The sequence below is a fragment of the Lagopus leucura genome, unplaced genomic scaffold (genome assembly GCF_019238085.1).
Source record: "Lagopus leucura isolate 7727_CA_CO unplaced genomic scaffold, USGS_WTPT01 Super-Scaffold_100014, whole genome shotgun sequence".
Classification (NCBI taxonomy): domain Eukaryota; kingdom Metazoa; phylum Chordata; class Aves; order Galliformes; family Phasianidae; genus Lagopus; species Lagopus leucura.
In genome coordinates, this window is record NW_024962268.1 from 3,023,124 (window position 1) to 3,045,677 (window position 22,554).

General features: G+C 39.2%; 1 protein-coding gene across 1 annotated transcript; it reads left to right on the forward strand.

The window, feature by feature from the left end:
• Positions 1-1,368: 1,368 nt before the first annotated feature.
• HMGCR (3-hydroxy-3-methylglutaryl-CoA reductase) lies at positions 1,369-20,596 on the forward strand. The gene is made up of 20 exons (XM_042875393.1): positions 1,369-1,473; positions 4,652-4,847; positions 5,411-5,522; positions 6,081-6,168; positions 6,285-6,369; positions 7,667-7,772; positions 8,505-8,611; positions 9,051-9,167; positions 9,585-9,736; positions 10,551-10,795; positions 10,921-11,093; positions 11,661-11,855; positions 12,418-12,576; positions 12,719-12,876; positions 13,880-13,985; positions 15,505-15,675; positions 17,708-17,848; positions 17,954-18,112; positions 18,413-18,567; positions 18,720-20,596. The coding sequence occupies exons 2-20, from the start codon at positions 4,683-4,685 to the stop codon at positions 18,772-18,774; spliced, it is 2,649 nt and encodes an 882-aa protein (XP_042731327.1). The 5' UTR covers positions 1,369-1,473; positions 4,652-4,682; the 3' UTR covers positions 18,775-20,596.
• The last annotated feature ends 1,958 nt before the right edge of the window (positions 20,597-22,554 follow it).

The window sequence follows — 22,554 nt, forward strand, 5'->3', positions numbered from 1 at the left end:
GTCCGAGAGAGCTCACGGCAGGAAGCCCTATGCTACCTGTGCACAGAGACTGTGATTTCCAAACTAGAGTACTGGACTCCTGCTCCCAGTGGGCTTGATAATAAAATTAGCATTTTGGTTAATTTTGAAATGTTGTGATATATTAGAGTCACAGAGTAGTAAAAACAAACAGACACACATGAAAAACCAACAACCAACTAGCACTACTCCAGAAAAAGTGTAGGAAACAGAGGCAGATTTAATGGTCATCTTAAATTAGGCATCAATTATATATAATTATTTGAAGTAGGTACAAATTGCTGCTTTGTTTTGACTTAGTCATATCCACTCACAATTATTGCAATTGCAGTGCACATTGCCAAATTACTGCAGGAAGCACAGTGGCAATGTTTTACTTTCCAGGTAACAAAGGTGAGATACTGAGGAAACCGTGCGTTCTGAGGAAAGCCAGCGGGGGAGCGGTTACACAGCAGTCACCGGGATTTACGTACATCAAAGGGAGGATGGCAACAAACGGTGTATTTACATGGTAGAGGACTGAGCTGGCAACAATGATTTCCTCGCTGATAACACCTGCTTTGGGTGTAGTCCTCAAGCAACCCTTCATCAGCGCATTCTTTTTCGGGATTACAGTAATGCTTTTATAGCAGAGTACCGCACAAAGCTATTTCTAAACAGAATGCTGCATGCAAGCTTCGGGAAATCTAGCGTGAGACTTGTCTGCAGCAAAACCTTGCAGTCCACGACCTGGCCTTACGCACAGAGCTAGAATCTCTCAGGCCTGGCCACGCGGGAGCAGAGCCAGGACGATGGGAGCGAGGTGGCAAACGGGACCCATAGGTCTGACAAACTGAGCACCCATAGCTAATGGGAGCAGGGGCAGGCACAAACGCGCGCCCCGCGTTCCGAACACTGAGGGGCATTGCCGTTCTCCACAGACGGGAGCGCAGCGGATCACCGCGCTGTTTCTAACGCGCTGGTCCCAGGGGCTGGGCCGCAGCTGCGCGGGACCGGTAAGCGGCGAGCGCTGCAGACCCGAGGGCCCGCGGCCGCCGTGCCCGCCGTAAGAACGACGAAGCGGCGCCCGGTTCCGGCCTCAGGGCCCCGCGGGGGGCGGGGCGGACCACTCGCTCGATCGGCGTATGTAAATAGGTCTCATCCCGCTGTCCAATCAGAGGACGCGAAGAGGACAGCACGCTGTCCTATTGGCGGGCGGCCCATGGCGAGATGGCGTGTTCCCCGCTCCTGATCGAGCTCCGCGCTGTACGGCGTTCGCAGGGCGGTTGCCCTGGCGACGCAGAGGGTGACGCGCCGCGGGCCGGGCGTGCCGGCGCGCCGTCATTGGCTGCGCGATCGGGCGATGGCGGTGGCCGGCGCGTCGTGCCCCGGGTGTCCTTGCCCGGGGAGGAGCGGCCGCTTCAGTTCGCAGCGCGGCGGGAGGGAAGCAGGAAGGAGCTCGCTCGCGGCCGGGCGGTGAGCGGGGCAGGGCGGGCGGGCCGCGGAGTGCGGTGCGGCACGGTGCGGTGCGGTGCGGGCAGCCCGACGTTCGGATGGCGAAGGGCCCGTAGCGGCCGGGAGGCGCGAGCTGACCGGCGGGCGGCGGCCGCTGACAGCCTGGCCGAGGGCCCCGCGTGGGAAGCGTGGCCTGGGAGGGAGAGCAGGCCCTGCCCGGAGTCGGGCCGCCCGCGGCTGCGTAGCGCCCAGCGGTGCTGAGTCAGCCTGGAGCTGGGAGCGGCGCCGCGCTGAAGTGCGGGAGTGCTGCGGAGCGGGCGGCGGCCTCGGCCGGCACGCGGCTTCCGCGGGGTGGTGCTGGGAGCGGCGCTCCGGGATGCTGTTAAGCTGTGGCTGAGGCTTTACGGGGCCGCAGCTGATCGGTTTCGGGAGGTGGTTGGGGTTTTTTTTCTTTCTTTTCTTTCTTTCTTTTCTTTCTTTTCTTTCTTTCTTTTCTTTCTTTCTTTTCTTTCTTTTCTTTTCTTTCTTTTCTTTCTTTCTTTTCTTTCTTTCTTTTCTTTCTTTCTTTTCTTTCTTTCTTTTCTTTCTTTCTTTTCTTTCTTTCTTTTCTTTCTTCTTTTCTTTCTTCTTTTCTTTCTTCTTTTCTTTCTTCTTTTCTTTCTTCTTTTCTTTCTTTTTTTTTCCCCCTACGTTTCGTTTCGATTTCCGGAATGGTCTCTCTGCATCCTCTGATTGGACAACAGAAGGCATAGATAGTATTTACATGATGTCCCTTCGAAATCCATCCATTCGAAATCTGACAAAATAACAGTAACGACAAACTTCAGCTTTGAATGCAGATTTATGTCTTTCTCATTTCAAGCTGAAAGCGTGAGAATAAAAATGTTTCAGCCCAGGCTGAAGAACACAATCTGACCGTATGCGCTGACGATTTTTTACAGCAGTCAGAAATGCAGAATCAGTGTAGAAATGTCAGCAAAAGGGAAAAAAAAAAAAAAAAAGAAAAAGTAATTGGCATTGGTAAAGTGTTCATGCAGGCTGTAAGGAGCCTTCAGGTGAGGAGCTGCTGCCACTCAATAAAGCCCAGGACCAGCAGGGTGGCATCCTGTATTTCTCAGCAGTAATTCATTAGTTGTGAAACATTAGCTGATTAAAAAAAATGTTCTGGCTAATTATAAATATGTCTTCCCCCGCTTGATTTTTATGAGGCCATTTTGTGTTTACTGGGGCAGGAGTCCTACTACTTCTGCTTACAAGAATGATAAATAATATTTGAAGAAATACATACATATTTGTTTTTCTTTGGGGTTTTCCTAGACCTGTTAACAATTTGCTACTTGTTTTTGTAAATTCTGATATTGAAATCATTAGGAGTTGCATTTATTATTTTAAGGTTTGAAGTACTCTGTAGTTGTGTGATAAGTAATATCTTTTATTTTCCTGTGGAATTCAAACAGACTAGTATTTCAGTAGGATATTGCTGAGGCTCTTCTGGTTTTGGTTTTGTTCCAGTCTTTGGAAGTAAGATATTGCTATGACTGTCTTATTCCATTTTTTTCCAACTAAAAGATGCTTTCCGTCCTGCTGCTGAGAAATCATAGAATGGTTTTGCAAGAACATAAATTTATAAAATGATGTAGATGATATTTGACAAGGAACAAAAATGGATGACGTTGACTGAATTACAAAAAAATTAACCTTTCTTTATTTCAGGGTTCGTCTTCACCTTTTCTCCTTCCTTTCAAAGGAAATGAAATAATTTGTTTGTAAGAAAATCAGTCCTCTTAATGAAATTCCCCAGTTGGCTCCATCGGTCAGAAAAATCCTGCCACACCTTTGGCATGGAAGGGTGAAGAAAATCAACAGTAGTGCCGTTGATGCTTACATGACTGTGCGGGCAGGAAAGCAGTCTGACAGGCGGGATGATTCTGGCATCTTCAGGAGCACTGAGCAGATAGATTTGTCCATTTTTTTTATTTTCTGTCTTGAATGGCAGCTATGTTTATGGCGTCCATTCAAATGAAGCAGTGGGGAGAAATACTGCCTTGCTGGAAGTCTGCTGCATAAATTGTCATTTTTGAGGCAACATAAAGGGATTTTTATCCATTTCAGTGTGATAATGTGTAGAGCTCTCAATCTTCTATGGAAATATCCACTGTTCTAGGTTTGTACAGACTTTCCATAGATCAGTATTTTGAAACACAAGTCAAACTACCATTTAAGTATCTTTGGGACTTTGGATATAGTTACATAGTTAACATTCTTCATAAGGTTTTAGAAGCCATTGATTTTATGCAAGGAAAAAAGCGACATATTAATGTATTTAAGAGACGATTTTGTGGCATTTTGTTTCTGTGCTATAAAACATGAGTAAACATCCCTGATGGATTCAGGGTCTAAAGGAACAGCGCAGAGCAAACAAATATGCAGATTTTCTAACTGATGGAGCATCCGTGTTCTCATTATGTGAAGGGGAGCTGTGAGCAATGTTTGTTATTCATTCAAAGCAAAGGGGATGATGAAATGTTTCAATTCAACCTGGGAATTGCTCATGGGTACAGAGAACTGCTGCAGAGTACTGTAATCAAAAAGGATTTGTGTGTTTGAGGTGAAGAAAGAACTGTTTCAAATGGAATTAACTTAAATCACTGAAGAAAGTGGAGAACATAAAATCAGAGGGAGATAATGTTGAAATATCTGCTCTTGAGATTGAGAATTACCAGCAATGGTTTGCTGCTGATTTATGCAGTTAAAATCAATGTTTTTGTAGGAACAATTAATAGAAAGAAGTAACAGGATTTACTGAGTGCTTACATGTGATGATGAAGGGAGGAAGCTGGAGACAGAGCAGTGTCAAAATTGCACAACAGCAGAAGATTCTGAGATGTCATCGTTAACTTAGAGTTTGGGAGGGTTGTAGTAAGATGGTTGGAGGAGAGAAGTGAGATGTGTGTTTTATTAAAGGGGGAAAAAACAAAGCAGATTGACAAGGCAGGAGCAGATCGTATGAATTTTCAGAAAACTAGAAATAAATGTCTTTAAATGGAAAATTGGAGGGTGAAGATGAGTTTCTGTATTCATCTGTTACTTTGCTTTTTTTGCTTGAAACAGAATGGACTTTGTTTTGTGGAATTTGTATAGCTTTATGCTTTTTTCCTGAACTTCTAACCTGCTCATGTGAAATATTCTTTTGTTGCAGATTTGCTAACTGTAGAAAAACAGTCCTGAACATGTTGTCCAGGCTCTTTCGAATGCATGGCCTCTTTGTGGCTTCTCATCCATGGGAAGTCATTGTGGGAACAGTGACCCTTACCATCTGTATGATGTCAATGAAGATGTTCACTGGGAATGATAAGATCTGTGGCTGGAATTATGAGTGCCCAAAACTTGAAGAAGTAAGGATTTAAATTCATGCTAGTATTTATTGTTAATCAGTAAATTGGGAGTAATCAGTAGAATAAGATCAGGTTATAATGTTAGAGGGAAAATAAATATGCAGAAACTTCTTTATTGCCTTCTTTCCCATGCTCTATAGGGAAGCTGTAAGCAAGTGTATGCAGTGGTGTGCTACCAAATGTTTTCATTAAATCTTGACCACTTTTCCTAGCAAGGTTGAGGAAGCTGGGTCTGTTCAGCCTGGAGAAAAGAAGGCACTGGGGGATCTCATCAGTGTGTATAAATATCTGAGCGGAGGGTGAAGAGAGGATGAAGCCAAGGCTCTGCTCAGTGGTGCCCAGTGCCAAACTGGTCACAAACTGAAACACAGGAGGTTCCCTCTGAACCCCAGACAGTACTTCTATGCTGTGTGGATGATAGAGCACCGGCACTGGCTGCCCAGAGGCTGTGGGGTCTCCTTGGAGATTCAAAATAGACTTTTTGTTTTTTGTCCTCGTTATTAAAACTTAATGTCAAGTCTCCATGTGTAAAATCTAAATAAACCCCTTTGTGTTCCATACAGGATGTTCTGAGCAGCGACATCATAATCCTGACAATCACACGCTGCATAGCAATCCTTTATATATATTTCCAGTTTCAGAACCTAAGGCAACTCGGGTCAAAATACATTTTAGGTACTGTATCTGGTTTTGCTTGTTATGTATGCATTTTAGTGTGTTGTTATTGTTGTTCCTATAAATTGGTAATTGATGTTAGAATGTTAGCATTTACATACTAAGTCTGTAAGAATGCATTTACGTACAGAATAGGGTCACTTGGATCAGCAGAATATTTATTCTGCTGTCTACTAGTGTAATTTTTAGGAAGGTTTGTGTCGGATTATATAAATATTGGGATTGTAGTTCTTGAAATAAATTATTTATGTGAAACTGAAAGTTAGTGCTGGTTTTAGTGGCGTGGGTTTTTTTTTTTTTTTAAGATAATAAAAGAGAAGGTTTATCACTTATTTCTTAAAGCCTTGCTTTGAGCACTGTAGAAATTTTAGATTTCACTATTTTTATAGAAACAGCATCCACATCAGTCTGTACCTCAGCTGCTATTAATGCAGTCCATTATTTGCATGAAGATTAATCTCGAGGTATAGGGCTTTTTTTGTTCATTTTGGTTTTGTTCTCATCACTCTCAACGTATATATAAAATATATATATCCCTTTTTTTTTTTCTTTTTAAAGGTATTGCTGGTCTCTTCACAATCTTCTCAAGTTTTGTTTTTAGTACAGTCGTGATTCACTTCTTGGATAAAGAACTGACAGGTTTAAAGTAAGTAGCAAATACGATTTGTTGCTTGATATTTTTTTTCATTTTTATTTTTTTCATATACAACAAATCTTGCACTTTATCTTCAATGTGTTTCCATTTGTTTGTTTTTTCCCCAGTGAAGCTTTGCCATTCTTTCTCCTTCTGATTGATCTTTCAAGAGCAAGTGCGCTAGCCAAATTTGCGCTGAGTTCCAATTCACAGGTCAGTATTGTTATTATTGCAATTAAGCTTTTGAATTTAATGTTCATAGATGAACAGTCCTCATGGAGAGACATACAGGTGAATGTAATATTAGTGATACGGAAAAAGGATCAGATGCAGTCCAGATTCTATATCCTGTGGTATTACAAGTGAATAATAATGCTGTACAATTAATGTGTGATAATCATTTGAGCTAAGTTAATTTTATGCTTGAATATGGGACCAGAACTTTAACAGCATTACTTAAATTTGAGGCTAGAGGTCCTGGACCAATGTCTTCCACAGAACAATTATTGATTTAAAAAAAAAAGAAAAGTAGTTTGTATGGCTCGGGGATCGCGTATAAACAGATGCCTAAGGTTAAAATGCTAATGCAGAAAAAAGCAAAATCTTATCAGAGCAAACGTGGCATGGGTATGTTTTTGGTATAGCTTTAAATATCTCCAGGGAGATTCTCAAAAGCTGCCCAGACATGGTTCTGGGTGACCTGTACCAAGTGTCTTGAGCCAGGGGAGTTGGACCAGATGACCTCAAGATGCCCCATGCAACATCTGCTATTCACACCACGGAGAATTAACAGAGTGTTTTGCCCAGTGTGTATTGGAATGGCTACTTCTTATTGTTGTAAAACAAATAAATTTCACCAAAAGCTATTTTAAGTGAACAAAATACTGTGCATAGTAATTGAATGTAATAATTATGGCATATTTTGTGTGTGGGTATAAAGCACGGTGATGCAGTTTATTATACAATGTTGCATAATACATATGTGTTACATATATAATGTATGTATTATGCAATATAGTATAATAAACTGCATCACTATGCTTTATATATGCACATACAAAATATAGGTAATATACCATATTATGCAATGTAGTATATTAAGTAATATAGTATAATAATATAATATGTTTTACATCATATATATGCAATATTATAGTGTTTGCAGATTATTATGTAATTGCAAGTATAATCTTCATTAATTTTCAAGAAAGTTCTTCATAAAAATGTTTTTAGCACAGCTTCTTAAAGACTGCCCACCAGAGTTGTAGGAACAGCAATAAACCACGTACGGAGTATTTAGAAATAAAGTATTTCTGCTGTGTGAAGACTGTCAAAGCATAACAGTATATGTGAGATGAAGAAAAATATATTTGAACACATTCTTGAATTGCTTAATGCCTGCTTTATAAAGCCTTATCACTATAATACTTGATTTACTAATCATATTATGTATATTCCCCTTCGTCAGTTTTTGTCTTTGTTGTAACATTCAGAATCTTTTTCCTTTTAGGATGAAGTGAGAGAAAATATTTCACGTGGAATGGCTATTTTAGGTCCCACATTTACCCTAGATGCACTTGTGGAATGTCTTGTGATTGGTGTTGGTACTATGTCAGGTGAGCAGTGAAATCTAACAATCTAAACCTTAGCAGTTAAAAAAAAAAAATTGAAAGCTGATGAGATATTAAGTGTTTCAAATAATTGGTGTTGGAAGTGGAATAACTTCATCCATTTATTTGGACATTTTGGGGGAGGAGAGAGAAGTGTGTTAATAAACTATTTTTCTGTTTACATAGAGGGGAAAAAACCTCATTTTGTTGTAGTTGTAATAGTAGTTGTAGTAGTTGTAGTGTGGTTCTGCTTTTTTTTTCTTTTTTTTTCCCACTTTTGAATGATTTATACTGCTAGCTTATTTATCTTTACTAAGGGAGTTCTGTAATGCATTTGTGACGTAACATAATTGGCTTTTTCTGCATAGCATGGCTGTGAAAGTGCAGGTGGGGCATGTATTTCCTGAACCCTTAATTGGTCACCTTTTACAAGGGATTTCAATACATAATAGTAGCTTTGCTAAGATAAAGGGAGGAGTTTCAAACTTTTGTTGTATAGTTTCGAAAGCTTAGTAAACTGTATTTACTTAGGTTTACACTTAAAAAATTTTGTATAAATACCGTAACTACATAGTGTGCTTAGAATAAGCTGGTACAAAATGATGGGGCTTTTTTTTCATTCATCTATTTCTGTAATCTATGGTAAATATTTCTTTCATACTTCTGCAACACTTCTTCAAGTGTTAAAGCCTACTGCATATTCAAATGTTAATTTTTTTTTTTTTTTTTTTAATGTAGGAGTGCGACAACTTGAAATTATGTGCTGCTTTGGTTGCATGTCTGTTCTTGCCAACTACTTTGTCTTTATGACCTTCTTTCCAGCTTGTGTGTCCTTGGTATTAGAGGTAAGACCCACTTAAAGACAACATCAAACTAGGTGTTCAGACCTTGCACTTCTTGTAGGCTGTTTCTTCACTCAGGTATATGCCAGCATGTTTGTCTTCCTTTTGAAGTGAATAAAAGGGAATAGAAAAAGTTGCTGTAGCTCAGTTGACGGACAGTATCTTGTTATTGCCACTGTAAATGAATCGAGCTCAACAGTTTGAGTTCTAAAGCACTGCAAAACAAAAGAAAGTTGTTTAAATTAATGTATGTCTGGGGTTTCTCCCCACTGTGCACTTTACTTTTGGTCAACTGCTTAGACTTTCCTGTATTAATTACTTTCCTTTATTTTATTTTTTTTTTTTAAACAATCAAATGAAAATACAGCATGAATACTTGATTTTTCAAGTGTTTGCTAATTGGGACCTTGCTTACTTATTTATTTAAAATTAATTTCTGCAGCTTTCTCGAGAGAGTCGTGAAGGACGTCCTATATGGCAGCTGAGTCATTTTGCTCGTGTTCTGGAAGAAGAAGAAAATAAGCCAAACCCTGTAACACAGAGGGTGAAAATGATTATGGTTTGTAGCTTTTTTTTTTTTTTTTTTAATCTGTCATTATGCAATCAGTAAGATATCCTTGTTGAATGAATGAAACTTTTGTGTTGTATTGGCATTACTCTATCTTACTTTGGTCATTTTTAATAGCATCCCTTGTTTACCCTGTCTCTGCATGTGCCATTTCTGTATAAAACGGCTTTTTCATGTGTACGTTTGTTCAGCTTTCTTCTTATTACTTGAGCAAGAAGAAGGATGTGCAGGGGCAGGCTCAAAACTCTGAATATAATGGTAGGCCAGTAAATGATACAGATGAGGGATCGGGAAACTCCTTTGCCTTTAGACTGTTGAGAAAACAAAATGCTTAATCTTAGCAGATTAGATGACAAATTACATTTGAAAGAAATAATATTTTTTTTTTGCTGTGTGTTTTTAATGCAGTCACTGGGCTTGGTTCTTGTTCATGCACACAGTCGCTGGATAGCGGAACCAGCTTCTCAAAATGGTACAGTAGAAAATGCAGTGGGATTGGATGAGAATGCACCGAAGAGAATTGAACCTAATGTTTCACTGTGGCAGTTCTACCTTTCTCGGTAGGTCACTTCACAGAAAAGATGTGTATTTCGTTGAATAGGTTGTATTCACCAGTGCTGTCAAGGTGTTGGTTCTTAGAGTGCAATCCATAGAAGAATTTCATGGAACTGGAGATGACACTTCAAGAAATACTTTAATATTACACTATTCCTCCAATCTCATTCCAGCTGTACTGGATGCATCCTAACACCATTTCTTTCCACTAACTTTTCAGAGAACTCTGGGAAGTGTGTTTTCTGACTGCACTGGAATAATTATATTTAGGCAGAGCTTCTGACTATTCACACCCAAGTGCAAATAGAGATCCAAATTGCTATTACTTTTTCTTCAGTTCATCTGAAGACTGAGCAGCTGTGGTTCTGTATTGTGAGAGCTTAGAACTGTATCATACAAGAGATTTTTGCCTCCCAGACTTCCATCATAGTTTTTATTGTTTACAAAGGATGATAATTGTTTGACTCTTCCTACCTTACCGTAAGGAGGTAGGTGTTAAATGAATTTGAAGTAGCAGTTGAATAGTGACTAACTTTACAGGCATTTAACATATTTTTAACTATTTAAGATAGTAAACAGCAAATGAAATCTGGAAGTGCTTACAGTATGAGTAATACAAAGAATTAATGAGTAATCTCTACTCTAAACTAGCATACTTGTACCTTGTTAGAAAATGTGTTTTGACTGGTGTTTGATGAAGTATACAAATGGTGATTATACTACTACACTTTCTTAAGGAAACGGATATCAGAAGTTATTAACACACAAATTACATATATCATGTCTTTACATTTACTTCTTGATTTCTATCTTTTTTAGAATGGCCAGTATGGATATTGAACAAGTAATCACTCTTGGCTTAGCCCTTCTGCTTGCTGTGAAATATATTTTCTTTGAACAAGCAGAGACCGAATCGACACTTTCATTGAAGAATCCCATAACATCTCCTGTGATGGTTCAGAAAAAGGTCTCTGAGAATTGCTGCAGGAAACAGTCTGGACTTTTGAAAAACAGTCAGAAGACTAATACAGTAGAAGAAGCTTTTGTTGCTAAAGATGGAAATGGTAAATTTTAGCATCTTAGTCTCAAATCTGTTGCTGAACGTTTGCAACAAATAGTGAAATCTGTATTAGGAAATTAATCTTAAGATTTTTGTAAACCAGAGTTCATTTCACTTGTCTTTATGCAGCTGAAGTCATAAAGCCTGTGTTAGCAGAGTCCTCAGCCAAAGCTACATTTGTAGTTGGCAGCTGTAACCCTGCAGAAACTACATCAGTTCTTAGTAAAAAAGAGGAGGAAATTGAGTTACCTAAAGAGCCACGTTCTATTGAGGAATGTGTTCAGATACTTGGGAGTACGGAGGTATGGAAAGATAAGTTAGTTTTCCTATCTTTTCTGTTTGTTGTTGTTGTTGTTTTTTAGCATTTGTGACATAATCTGATTTAAGATTATTTTCTAGCTTTTAAATAATCCTAATGATTATTATAATGTCAACTAATTCTGTGGCGTTAATAACTAGCAGGGGGAAGGAAAAAACCAAAACCCTTTCAGAAGTCACTTTTGCTGCAATTTCCATTCCTTTTTTTTTTTTTTTCCTTACTGGAGATGAGAAAACCAGATTCGTGTACATGTTTTGAAGCTGTAAACAAAAAGTTTTCTATTATGATTCTCTCTATCCCTAAGATGGAACTAGGAGGGAAGAGGCAGCTTTGTTATTCATGATATATTGAGTGCTTTAAGCTTCTTTCTTTGCTTAACTTGGTGCCTTGTTGCCTCAGTAAAAACCTTTGCATTAGGCTAGGATATACAGTTTGTTCCTTTAGATGGGATATGATGTTGTCAAAGTGAAGTTACCCTCTTTCATTCGGAGGCATTTAAAAGTACTTTCGCTAGCAGAAACTATATTTTCCTATCTTTCTGTATTCACAGAAGGGAGCAAAATTCCTTACAGATGCTGAAGTGATCAGCTTAGTTAATGCAAAGCACATTCCTGCATACAAACTGGAAACCCTGATGGAAACTCAGGAGCGAGGAGTGTCCATTCGCAGACAAATGTTATCTCAGAAACTCCCTGAACCCTCATCTTTGCAATATCTTCCTTACAGGAATTATAATTATTCTTTGGTGAGTAAAAGGCAGAGAAATAAAAACTTGCTGTAAAACCATTTTCAAAATCTATGAAACATATGCTCGAAGTGATGTATGTGAGCCAACAGTGAGCTCGGTCAAAACAAATGTTTTAAAAATACATATATGTGCAAACGTTTCCTTGGTTTTTCCTTGGTTTTTCAGTCCAGAGAGGTATGTTAGTTTTGTAGCTTACCCTAAAAATATTTCCAAGAAATGCAGTTGCTTTATTTCAAAAATGCATAACTATAGCAACACTGAGCATGTAAATAGCTGAGTAAAATACTACCTGGAACTTAAGCTACAGTGGAAGTTTATTTTAAACTAATTTAACAGCATTTAAAATTGTAGCAGCGTTTAAGTCCTGGTAAGATAGATCTTTGAAATACTTGATTCAGCCACTGATATCTGTAGCTATAGCTATCTGTGTTGTGGATTATTTACTTTATTGGTAGGGTTGTAGCTTGTTAGCTAAGATACCGTGTTGTAATCACACACAATGCTGCCATGCCACTCTACATGGAAAATTATTTACATCCCTGTGTATTATTTTTGCAAGGTTTTAGGAGCTTGCTGTGAAAATGTGATTGGATATATGCCTATTCCTGTAGGCGTAGCAGGACCACTATATCTGGATAACAAAGAGTTTCAGGTTCCAATGGCAACAACGGAAGGATGTCTTGTGGCAAGCACAAATAGAGGATGTAGAGCAATATGTGTAAGTACTGCATGACAAGCTTGAAGACTTACTATAACATAAACTGTGTTGGGGGACGATATAAGGCATATTTTTGACTTGCTAAAAATTAAAATTCATTTTCAGCAATCTTACTTTGTTTCCTTTCTGCTTTCATTTTTAGCTTGGTGGAGGTGCAAGGAGCCGCATTCTGGCAGATGGGATGACTCGAGGACCTGTTGTAAGGCTGCCCTCTGCTTGTCGGGCTGCAGAAGTGAAAGCTTGGCTTGAAAGCCCTGAAGGCTTTAAAATAGTGAAAGAAGCTTTTGACAGCACAAGTAGGTTAGTACAACGGGTTTGTGGCCTTGTTTCCTAATATAAGACTTCAGTGGACAGCTCCTAATATCTGCATGCTGCAGTGCAAGAAATTGCATTTTCATTTTGGCTGTCCCATGAATGAATGTAAGAAAAGAAAATAAGTGGCTATAAGGCAAGGCTAGTGACACACATTTTACAGTGATAAGCAGTAAACAATTGAATAATAGCAGCAAGTATCTATGCATCATAACCTGTTACTTAATGCATTAGTTATTCTTGTTTAAGCATTTTAAAGTAAACATTAAAGCTCACTTGTATTCTTAGCAGCACTGTACTATAAGTAGTTTCAAATTTGGAATCTGGCCCATTTGGGACTCTTGTTAATATACAGATTCCAGAGAATACAGCATAAACTAAAGCTGGAAAACAAGTGTTTAAAAATATGAAACTATATTAAGTTTATTTCAAGCCCAAGAGTTTCTTCAAAGACTAATGATTACTTGCTTATTTTAGGAGGATTTAGATTTTGTTTTTTACTGATCTTACAGTTGTCCACAAGGATATGCTTATATTGGTGAGAATCAGCTCGTGCTGCTCTTTAAGTGCCATGTTTCCCAGTTTTTCTGGTCCTTACGCTGTGTGAATAGAATTCTGATTTGTGAATCTTGCATCACTGTCGGAAAGGAAGATGTTTTGTCTTCCTGTAAAAACTGTCTTAAATGTTTCCAGAGGCTGTGCTGTCAGTTTGTACTTGATAGTCAGATGTTTGTACTCTCTAATTTTACTTCGTTAAGTTGAGGAGTAAATAACATAAAAAGACAGTAAACACTTCAGGAGCAGAACACTTCAAAGTATTTGAGAGAACTGTATGCATGGTAGCAGAAGGCACTTTCCTGCACCAGTGGAGTAGGAGTACAGATTGCAGATAGTGCTGTTAACTGCACTGTGCTATGATTTACTATCATTTTGCTGCTTAAAATCCTCAAGGATTAAACTGTTTTTAAGTGGTCATTATATTATTTTGCAGATTTGCCCGCCTACAAAAACTTCTCATCAGCTTGGCTGGTCGGAACCTTTACATTCGTTTTCAGTCCAAAACAGGGGATGCAATGGGAATGAATATGATTTCAAAAGTAAGGCTCAGTCCCTATAAATCTTCTTAGTGAATATGTATTTCTTTTAAAAAATAATAACAAAAATTGTATTTTACTAATATGTAACTAGCTGACATGTGGAAACAGAGAAAGACAAGATGCTGCGCTGTTGGCAGTGCTACAAAATAAGAGCACTGATTGAACTCAGTGAACCTGAGCAAGAAGAGAGTGAGAACGATGAAAGAAAAAAAATTAGAGTAACTTCAGTTTTTATTTTCTCTTTTAGTAAGGTATTCTAGATAATACAGAATTTAAGCTGCTTTCTCTGTTGTGTTGGGCCAAAGATTTCATCCAGTAATGATCTGTTACTATGTTTATCGTATTTGTAAATAAAGGATGATGAATCTGGTGTGTAGCAGAAGGGCAGCATAATTTTTTAATTTTGCTGTTTTTCACATGTGAGTGTAGGAGATCTGTGGACATGCTTTGTGGTTTATTCAGCAGGCAGATAAACACCACACAGCCATTTGCTCACTCCCCTCCTTCCCGTGGAAGGAGGAGAGAATTGGGAGTAAAAAGAACTCACAGATAGAGACAGAAACTAATTTACTAAGACAGAAAAGGGAGAAATAATAGTGATTATGAAAATGTATGCATATTTGCAAAACAAGTGATGTACAGCACAGTGGCTCACCATAACAGCTGATTTATGCCAGGCCCTGAGTAGCAAAACTGTCTTCCCACCCCTCTGTCCCACTCCCTTCTGTTTTGTAGTTTTTTCACATGACATCATATGTTATGGAATATCCTTTTGGCCAATGTATGTCAGCTGTCCTGATTCTGTCCCCAATGAGCTCCTGTGCTCCCAAGCTTGTCACTGGCAGGACAGTGCAAGAAGCTGTAAAACTGAAACAACCTTAGCTCTGTGCAGCACTGCTCAGCAATAACAAAAAAATCAGTGTGTTATCAACGTTTTTTTTCCCTAAAGCCAAAACAAAGTGTCATATCAGACACTGTGAAGAAAATCAACTCTGTCCACCTGAAACAAGGACATTACACATAAGATGTCTTGTGTTCTTTTAGATAGGTTTCAATATTGACGGCTGTTGCTGTATGAAGTGCTCTTTCCAGACTTAGTACTAAGTGTAGCAGACGTTAACTCTGATTTCCTAATGTAGAGAAACACTTTCTTCCTGCATCCAAAATGAATTGCCTGCACATCTGTCACTTCATTTGATTATATGATTTAGTTTATGTTGAATCTTTAGTATAGTAAATGTTCTCTGGAATGTATCCAGAGAATTCGTATGCACTGACAGGACTCAGTGCTGTTTATTAAGTATTTCCATATAATTCCTAGTATGCTGCAGAACGGATAGTGATCATGCTATCATTTGTGCCTGCGTAAGATTCTTCCTGGGAATTTTGTTTCTTCAGCTGTAATTAGTGACCTGATGAGGCTTAATCCAATCTTACTGTTGTGCTGTCCTTAATTAGCTTGTTTGGCAACCATAACTAATACATCAGCCATTAATTGTATCTGCTTTTGTTTTAACAGGGTACTGAAAAAGCACTGGCAAGGTTGAATGAGGAGTTTCCTGATCTCCAGGTTATAGCTATCAGTGGTAACTACTGTACAGACAAAAAGCCTGCTGCTATAAATTGGATAGAGGGAAGAGGGAAGTCTGTTGTCTGTGAAGCAGTCATTCCAGCCAAGGTTGTTAAAGAAGTAAGTGTCTGCTTTATTATTGTATACAAATTATTGTAATTTGTTCATAAAAATGTATGTGTTTTACATAGTTAAATCATAAATACTGTTAGCTTTGCTCCAGGTAGTAATGATTCCTACAAATATTTTCATGCTACTGCTGTACCATTTATCACTTTTCCAGTATATATATTATTCTTTTCTAAGATAATATGCTATATATTTAATGAGGAATGTTTACTTGAAGACATTTTTACTTTTTTTACTTTTTTCCTTTGAAAGATTATGCCAAAACTTGATAGCTTTCAGAGTGAAATCAGTAATTTTTATCATTTTCATTTATTTATTGTCTCTTGCACAAATCTGGCTTTCTCTTCAAAGTCTAGATGCCCCTTGCTACAGGGAAAACTGATAATTAGGAGGTTTCACTTAATTCCAAAGCTGCCTTAGCTTTGGAATTTGCCTAGCTGATGAAGTGTAACCTTTATAAATAGTGCCAGTCCTAGCTGGCAAACATAAACTAAATCATGAGATCTGTCTTAAGATCACCTTCTGTTCTACATCCTCATGGAGAAGCTGGCTGCCCGTGGCTTGTATGGGCGTACACCCCACGGGGTGAAACACTGGCTGGGTGGCTGCGCCCAAAGAGTTGTGGTCAGTGGAGTTAAATCCAGTTGGTGGCCAGTCACAAGCGTTGTCCCCCAGGGCTCAATACTGGGGCTGCTTCTATTTGAAACCTTTATTAATGATCTCGGTAAAGGGATTGAGTGCACCCTCAGTAAGTTTGCAGATGACACCAAGCTGGGAGGGAGTGTTGATCCACCTGAGGGGAGAAGGGCAATACAGAGGGACCTGGATAGACTGCATCAATGGGCCAGGTTAACTGTATGAGATTCAGTAGGACCAAGTGTCAGGTCCTGCATTTTGGTCACAACAACCCCAGCCGTGGGGAGAAGTGACTGGAAAGCTGCCTGATGGAAGGGGACCTTGGTGTACTGATGGACAATTAGCTGCATATCAGCTAGCAGTGTGCCCAGGTGGCCAAGAAGGCCAATGGACGCTGTGTGAAACCAAATCCATTGCCTGTTACCCTGTTTCCAGCACGGGCTGATGTCAGTATCCAGGGAGCAGCTTATTATGCCTTACTCAGAATAGTCTTTTTGCCAACTTGTTAAGGATTTGAATTATGTATGGTGTGGGGCATTTTTGTTTTGTTTTCCATTTTGATTTTGCTCAGTAAGTTGTTCAGTCCCTCTTGTGAATTTACATAAAACTTCTAGCACAGATACACCAGTGGAACTCCCCACTGCAGCTACACTTCCCGTGAAAAACTGCCTCCTTTTTTTGATGATTTAATTTTATGATGGGAACAGAGTTGGACAAAGTATTCAAATGTGTGTTGTCTACTTTTATCTTTTCATTTTGCTTTGTATTTTCATCAATATTATACACTTTTTGCATATTTGTCATCAGTTGCTATTCCTTTTATGCTGGGTATACTCTAAATTTGTTCACAGTATAATTTCGTTTGCCTTCTTTGATCACTTCAATATGGAACTGTTGCAAATGTTTTATCTGAATCTTTCAAACTAATGTGGTATACAGGTCCATTATGACTGCGTACATTGTTTATTTTCCAGTGTATCAGTATTTTTTTGTTTAAACTCTTCAGTTGAGTTCTATATTCTTATGCAGAGCAAACATGGAGTGGGTTTACTAACTGGAACAACTTGGAAGAAAAGTTGCTATAATGTTAGGGTAAATTAATGGGATAATGCTCCAAAATTGGCTTGTTCCAACGAGAACTGAGAACAGAGAAGGTGGCTGATGAACTTTTCTTAGAGAAGTATGCAAGTCCAAACTGACTTCTGCATTATTAATTGAATAATATGCTCCAAGTTTGGAAGGGCTTGTTTTGAACAAAGCAGGTATCTACGGTAGAGTCAAATTCTATTTGGGAGCAAACAGGGGGTTAGGGGAGGAAACTTCTTTCATTAACATGAAACAGGGTATTTCTACTCGAGCTGAAGGAGTGGTGTATCACTTCCTCTAGGTACTGAAGACAACTACGGAAGATATCGTTGAAGTGAATATAAACAAAAATCTGGTGGGTTCTGCTATGGCTGGTAGCATAGGTGGCTACAATGCGCATGCTGCAAACATTGTTACAGCTATCTACATTGCCTGTGGTCAGGTAAGCTTGTTTTACACCAAATCAGCTTTTCTTTAGATTGTAATCCTTAGCTGAACACTTTTTTGAGTCTTTTCTTTTTTTTTTTTCCTCCTTCTTGACCCGAAGGATGCTGCGCAGAATGTGGGCAGCTCTAACTGCATCACTCTGATGGAGCGTACTGGTTCCACCAATGAAGACCTGTACATCAGCTGCACGATGCCCTCTATAGAGATAGGGACTGTTGGAGGAGGCACCAACCTGCTACCGCAACAGGCCTGTTTGCAGGTACAAAGCAGAAAGTTTACAGCAAGTCATCTTCTTAGAGAAAAGCCTGCTTTTGTAGTGTGTTGTTATAGGAATGGTCCTCTTGAAGGCTGGCGGATTTGACATGAAAATATTAGATTTGATTAATTATTTTCATGTTCGTAGCTTTTAAAGCTTAAAATTAATACTAAAGAGATTTAAGGCTACGTGGTTGGATACAATTTGGAAATACTTCAATATTAAAATTAAACATAAAATTAAAATTAAAATCGACTATAAATTTAGTTTGTATAGTATAACGTTGTGTATTTTGCCCTCTAGATGTTAGGGGTTCAAGGTGCGAGCCAAGACAACCCTGGTGAAAATGCCCGCCAGCTTGCTAAGATCGTGTGTGCTACAGTGATGGCTGGGGAGTTATCGCTAATGGCAGCTCTTGCAGCTGGGCATCTGGTCAAAAGCCACATGATCCACAACAGGTAAGAAGTGCAGAACTGCCTATCTTTCTGTGCTGTTTTGCCCGTTTTCCAAGTATACAAAATTCAGTAACAGTTACATTAGTATTTGTAATATAGAACAGCGGTGTGTTGTTTTAACCTACCTGATCTGATTGTTTTCATGTTTTTATCAGGTCAAAAATAAATCTACAAGATCTTCAAGGAACCTGTACTAAGAAGGCAGCTTGAATACTGCAGCTTTGAAATGAAGCAACTGACTTAGGAGTAAAGGGGAAAAATAATATAATCTGTGAAGCTTAGAATGAAAATCACCTTCAAGTCACTGATTTCTATGGACAGTAATTTCAGAGATAATGGACTTGTGTGAGACTACTTATGCCTTTTATGTTCTTCAATGATTAGAGATGACTTCATGAAAGAAGTGTTGTCAGCTGTCTTAAATATAGTTTTAGAATTCTTACTCTTATGCATCATTTTCTGAAGGGTCAGTCACATGTTTTTACAGGTTGAGATTATTTTGACATGTAAACTGGTAATTACGAAGGTGAAATATGAAATGTACTTTGTGCAGTTGTTTTTTGTTGTTGTTGTTTTTGAGGGGGAGGGGGCAAGTCTTGATTGTTTCTGTTTGTCTAACCTTGGCTTTAATGCATTGGTCCTTCTATAGTGATGGCAAACCTAATTGTTTTCCATGAATTCCCAGTTTTAATTTTGCTAAAATGTTAAAGTTAGGTCTTATGCTCTGAGACAATTTTTATCTAATCACATTAGCCCTACAGAAACCTCTGTCTACTTATAGTACTTAATTTTCTGCAGCTAAGTAACATTCAATGTTTATCTTCACAATTTAGATTATTACTTTAAGAACTTGTGACCTACAAAGTGCTGAACTGTTAAATTATAGTGTGTATTGAAGTAGGAAAAAAAAACTGTCTTAACTGTTCTGTCATTTAGTTCAGGTACAAAAAAAAAAAAAGATTTTAATACTGATTTCTTGTCAGAGAGCTTGTTAATTTAAAGAAATGCGTTTTCCTGTCCTTTTTGGATAGGAATGCTGCATTCAAACAAGAATCAGTAACAGATGTTTACATTTCTTTTAAAAGAAGTCTCTCAAAGTTCAGTGTGCTTGCATATTACTAATTTTTTTGTTGTTGTTGTTCTTTGTGTTTGACTCTTATTCTCCAGGAAGAGCTGTGTATCCACTGCTAACACAGAGGTAAATGAAGTCAGAAAATCACACTGTTCTTTAATACTACAGGGTTGGGGTTTTTTATGTTTTAATTCCTTTTAAATTTTTTGAGGGGGAATATTTATTTTAAGATTTTTTTTTTTTTAATGGAAAGTACTAATTAAGGGAATTCAGTGAAATGGCATGTTAATTCCACAGATTTTGTATTAAAACTCTGTACTTGGACCAGTGAAGCAGTCTCAGGTGTTCTTAATGTAATACAGAAAACACAGGTGCATTCTGGAAGATTGCTGTCAATATCACCCTGTCTAGCTGATCATGGGAGGAAAATTGTTCATATGCTTGATGACTTTTTTTGGGGGGAGGGAAGAGGGGCACATGGGTGGCAGGTCAGTGGATTGCCTAGAGGGGTTTATTACAGGTATGTGGTGGCACTTCTAAAAGGGTGGCTAGCAGAGGTGCTCTTTAAAGTGCAACTTCAGTGTAAGTCATATGGGTTGTTTTGTAGTACATCACCAAATCAATATTATTGTAACGAGCTCATAAAGCTCCTGTGCAAGCATGAAGACATGCTACATGCTAGATACGCTGTGACAGCATGTAAATACCATGAATGTGTATCTTCCTGCAGTACTGTTGTTAATAACTGCCATTTTATTTAAGGAAGAACTACTTTATTTCTGTGTTCATTCGGTGAGCTTATTTAACACTGTACTGACAATAAATGGTGGTTCAGTGTTCATTTTGGTGGATTTAACTGACATTCTGTCTTGCAGAATTAACATTTTGTATTATTACTAAATTGTGTACGTTTTGGTACAGAACTACTTTTTCAGTTTCAGTAAAACAATCTCAAACTTACTGGCTTAATTGTGATACTTTAAGATTACCTCATGATGTAGTGAAATAACTTAGCAAGCAACCTAAAAGGTTGGGAAAACTTTGTTGTAGCATACAGTACTAAAGACAATGGGTATATGATACCAGAACTTCTCACCTTGTATTGCAGAAGCCGTTACACATATATTCTCTTTAAAGCTGAATTATGCATTTTGCCCAAAAGGGGGGCTCTCACTTTGACATTATCGGTTCTTTCCATTGAGGCCTATCTGGGTGTTTCTCCTGTCTACCAGAAAATTACTGAATTCTACTCTGGGTAGTTCCTTGCACGTCCACCACAATGAAACCTTTAAAGATTTTTAAACTTTGTAACTTGCAACATGAATTTTGAAAACTGCTTTCACTAAGAAAACAATTTTATCAAAATGGGTCATACTGTATGTTCTTGAAAGGCAAGTTAATGTAGTCTGGCTTTAACAGTCAGGCCAGCTATCCTCAGAGCAGTCTACTCTCTGACTTGGAAGTCTCGGATGGGAAGCAGAATAAACCCACCCGTGATTCCAGAGGAAACAGTCAGAGAGCTACTTCTCCATCTGGACTACCACATGTCCGTGGGGCCAGATGAGATTCATCCAAGAGTGCTGAGGGAACTGGCAAAGGCAATAGCCAAGACACTTTCCATCACCTGTCAGCGTTCCTGTCAACTGGAGAGGTTTCAGAGGACTGGAAGGTCATAAAGAGGAACTGGAGAACCATAGGCTGTCCTCCTGCCCTCAGTGCCAGGGAAGGTTATGGAGCAGATGTGTACCCAGACTTCAGCAGAGCCTTTGACACTGTCTCCCACTGTACTGTGAAGAAGCTGGCAGCCTGTGGCTTGGACAGGTACATTCTTGGCTGGGTAAGGAACTGGCTGGAAGGCCAGGCCCAGAGGGTGGTGGTTAAATCCCAGAGCATGGAGTTCAATCCAGCTGGTAACTGGTCATGCGTGGTGTTCCCCAGGGGCCAGTGCTGGGGTCTGTGCTCTCCAGTATCTTTATTGATGACCTGGATGAGGGCATTGCACTCTCAGTAAGTTTGCAGATGACACCAAGTTGGGCAGGAAGTGTGGATCTGCCTGGGGGTAGCGAGGCCCTACAGAGGGATCTGGACAGGCTGGATCGCTGGGCTGAAGCCAATGGGATGAGGTTCAACAAGGCCAAAGACCGGGTCCTGCACTTGGGCCACAACAACCCCAGGTCGGCCTCTTCGCCTGTGTAACTGGTGATAGGACTAGAGGGAAGGGCCTCAAATTGTGCCAGGGGAGATTCAGGTTGGACGTTAGGAAATACTACTTCTCTTAAAGAGTGGTCAGGGCTGCCCAGGGAGATGGTGGAGTCACTGACCCCGGAGATGTTCAAGGAATGTTTAGATACTATGCTGGGGGATATGGTTTAGTGAGAAATACTGGTGATTGGTGGATGGTTAGACTGGGTGTTGTAGGTCTTCTCCAACCTCGGTGATTCTGTGATTCTGTGAAGAGTGAAAAAAACATTTGAATACCACATCAATAACTGTTGAATAATAGAAGCTCTACAAAGAAATTCTTGTGTTCATTCACGTGTTAGCTTTTAGTCAATATCCCAATAGACATCCTGGAAACAATAATTTGGAGCTGCAATCAGATGTGTGTCTTAAATATCAGGCTATACAGCTGCGCTGTCCCTGAGGAAGGGAGATCACTATCTATTACTGTGCATTTCCTTGAAAAGATTAAAAGGCCAGATATGATTTATTTATATATATTTCTACTTTTCCTCTGGATGCTTTTTCAGTCTCTTCAGTGCTACAGTTTTCATGCCAGAATCAGAGATTATTATTTCATAGTTGGTAGAAAGTTAAGGGAAGTACAGGAAGTGCAGTATTTCACTGCGTGCAGTAGCGTATTTCAACACTACCGCAAAATTGGTGTAGCCCCACTGTTTCAGTACAGGGAGTCCTGC

Coding starts and splice junctions, on each gene's coding strand:
- HMGCR (XM_042875393.1), top strand. CDS start 4,683: ATGTTGTCCAGGCTCTTTCGAATGCATGGCCTCTTTGTGGCTTCTCAT. Junction 5,523..6,080: donor CGGGTCAAAATACATTTTAG/GTACTGTATCTG, acceptor TTCTTTTTAAAG/GTATTGCTGGTCTCTTCACA. Junction 9,168..9,584: donor AGAGGGTGAAAATGATTATG/GTTTGTAGCTTT, acceptor TTTTTAATGCAG/TCACTGGGCTTGGTTCTTGT.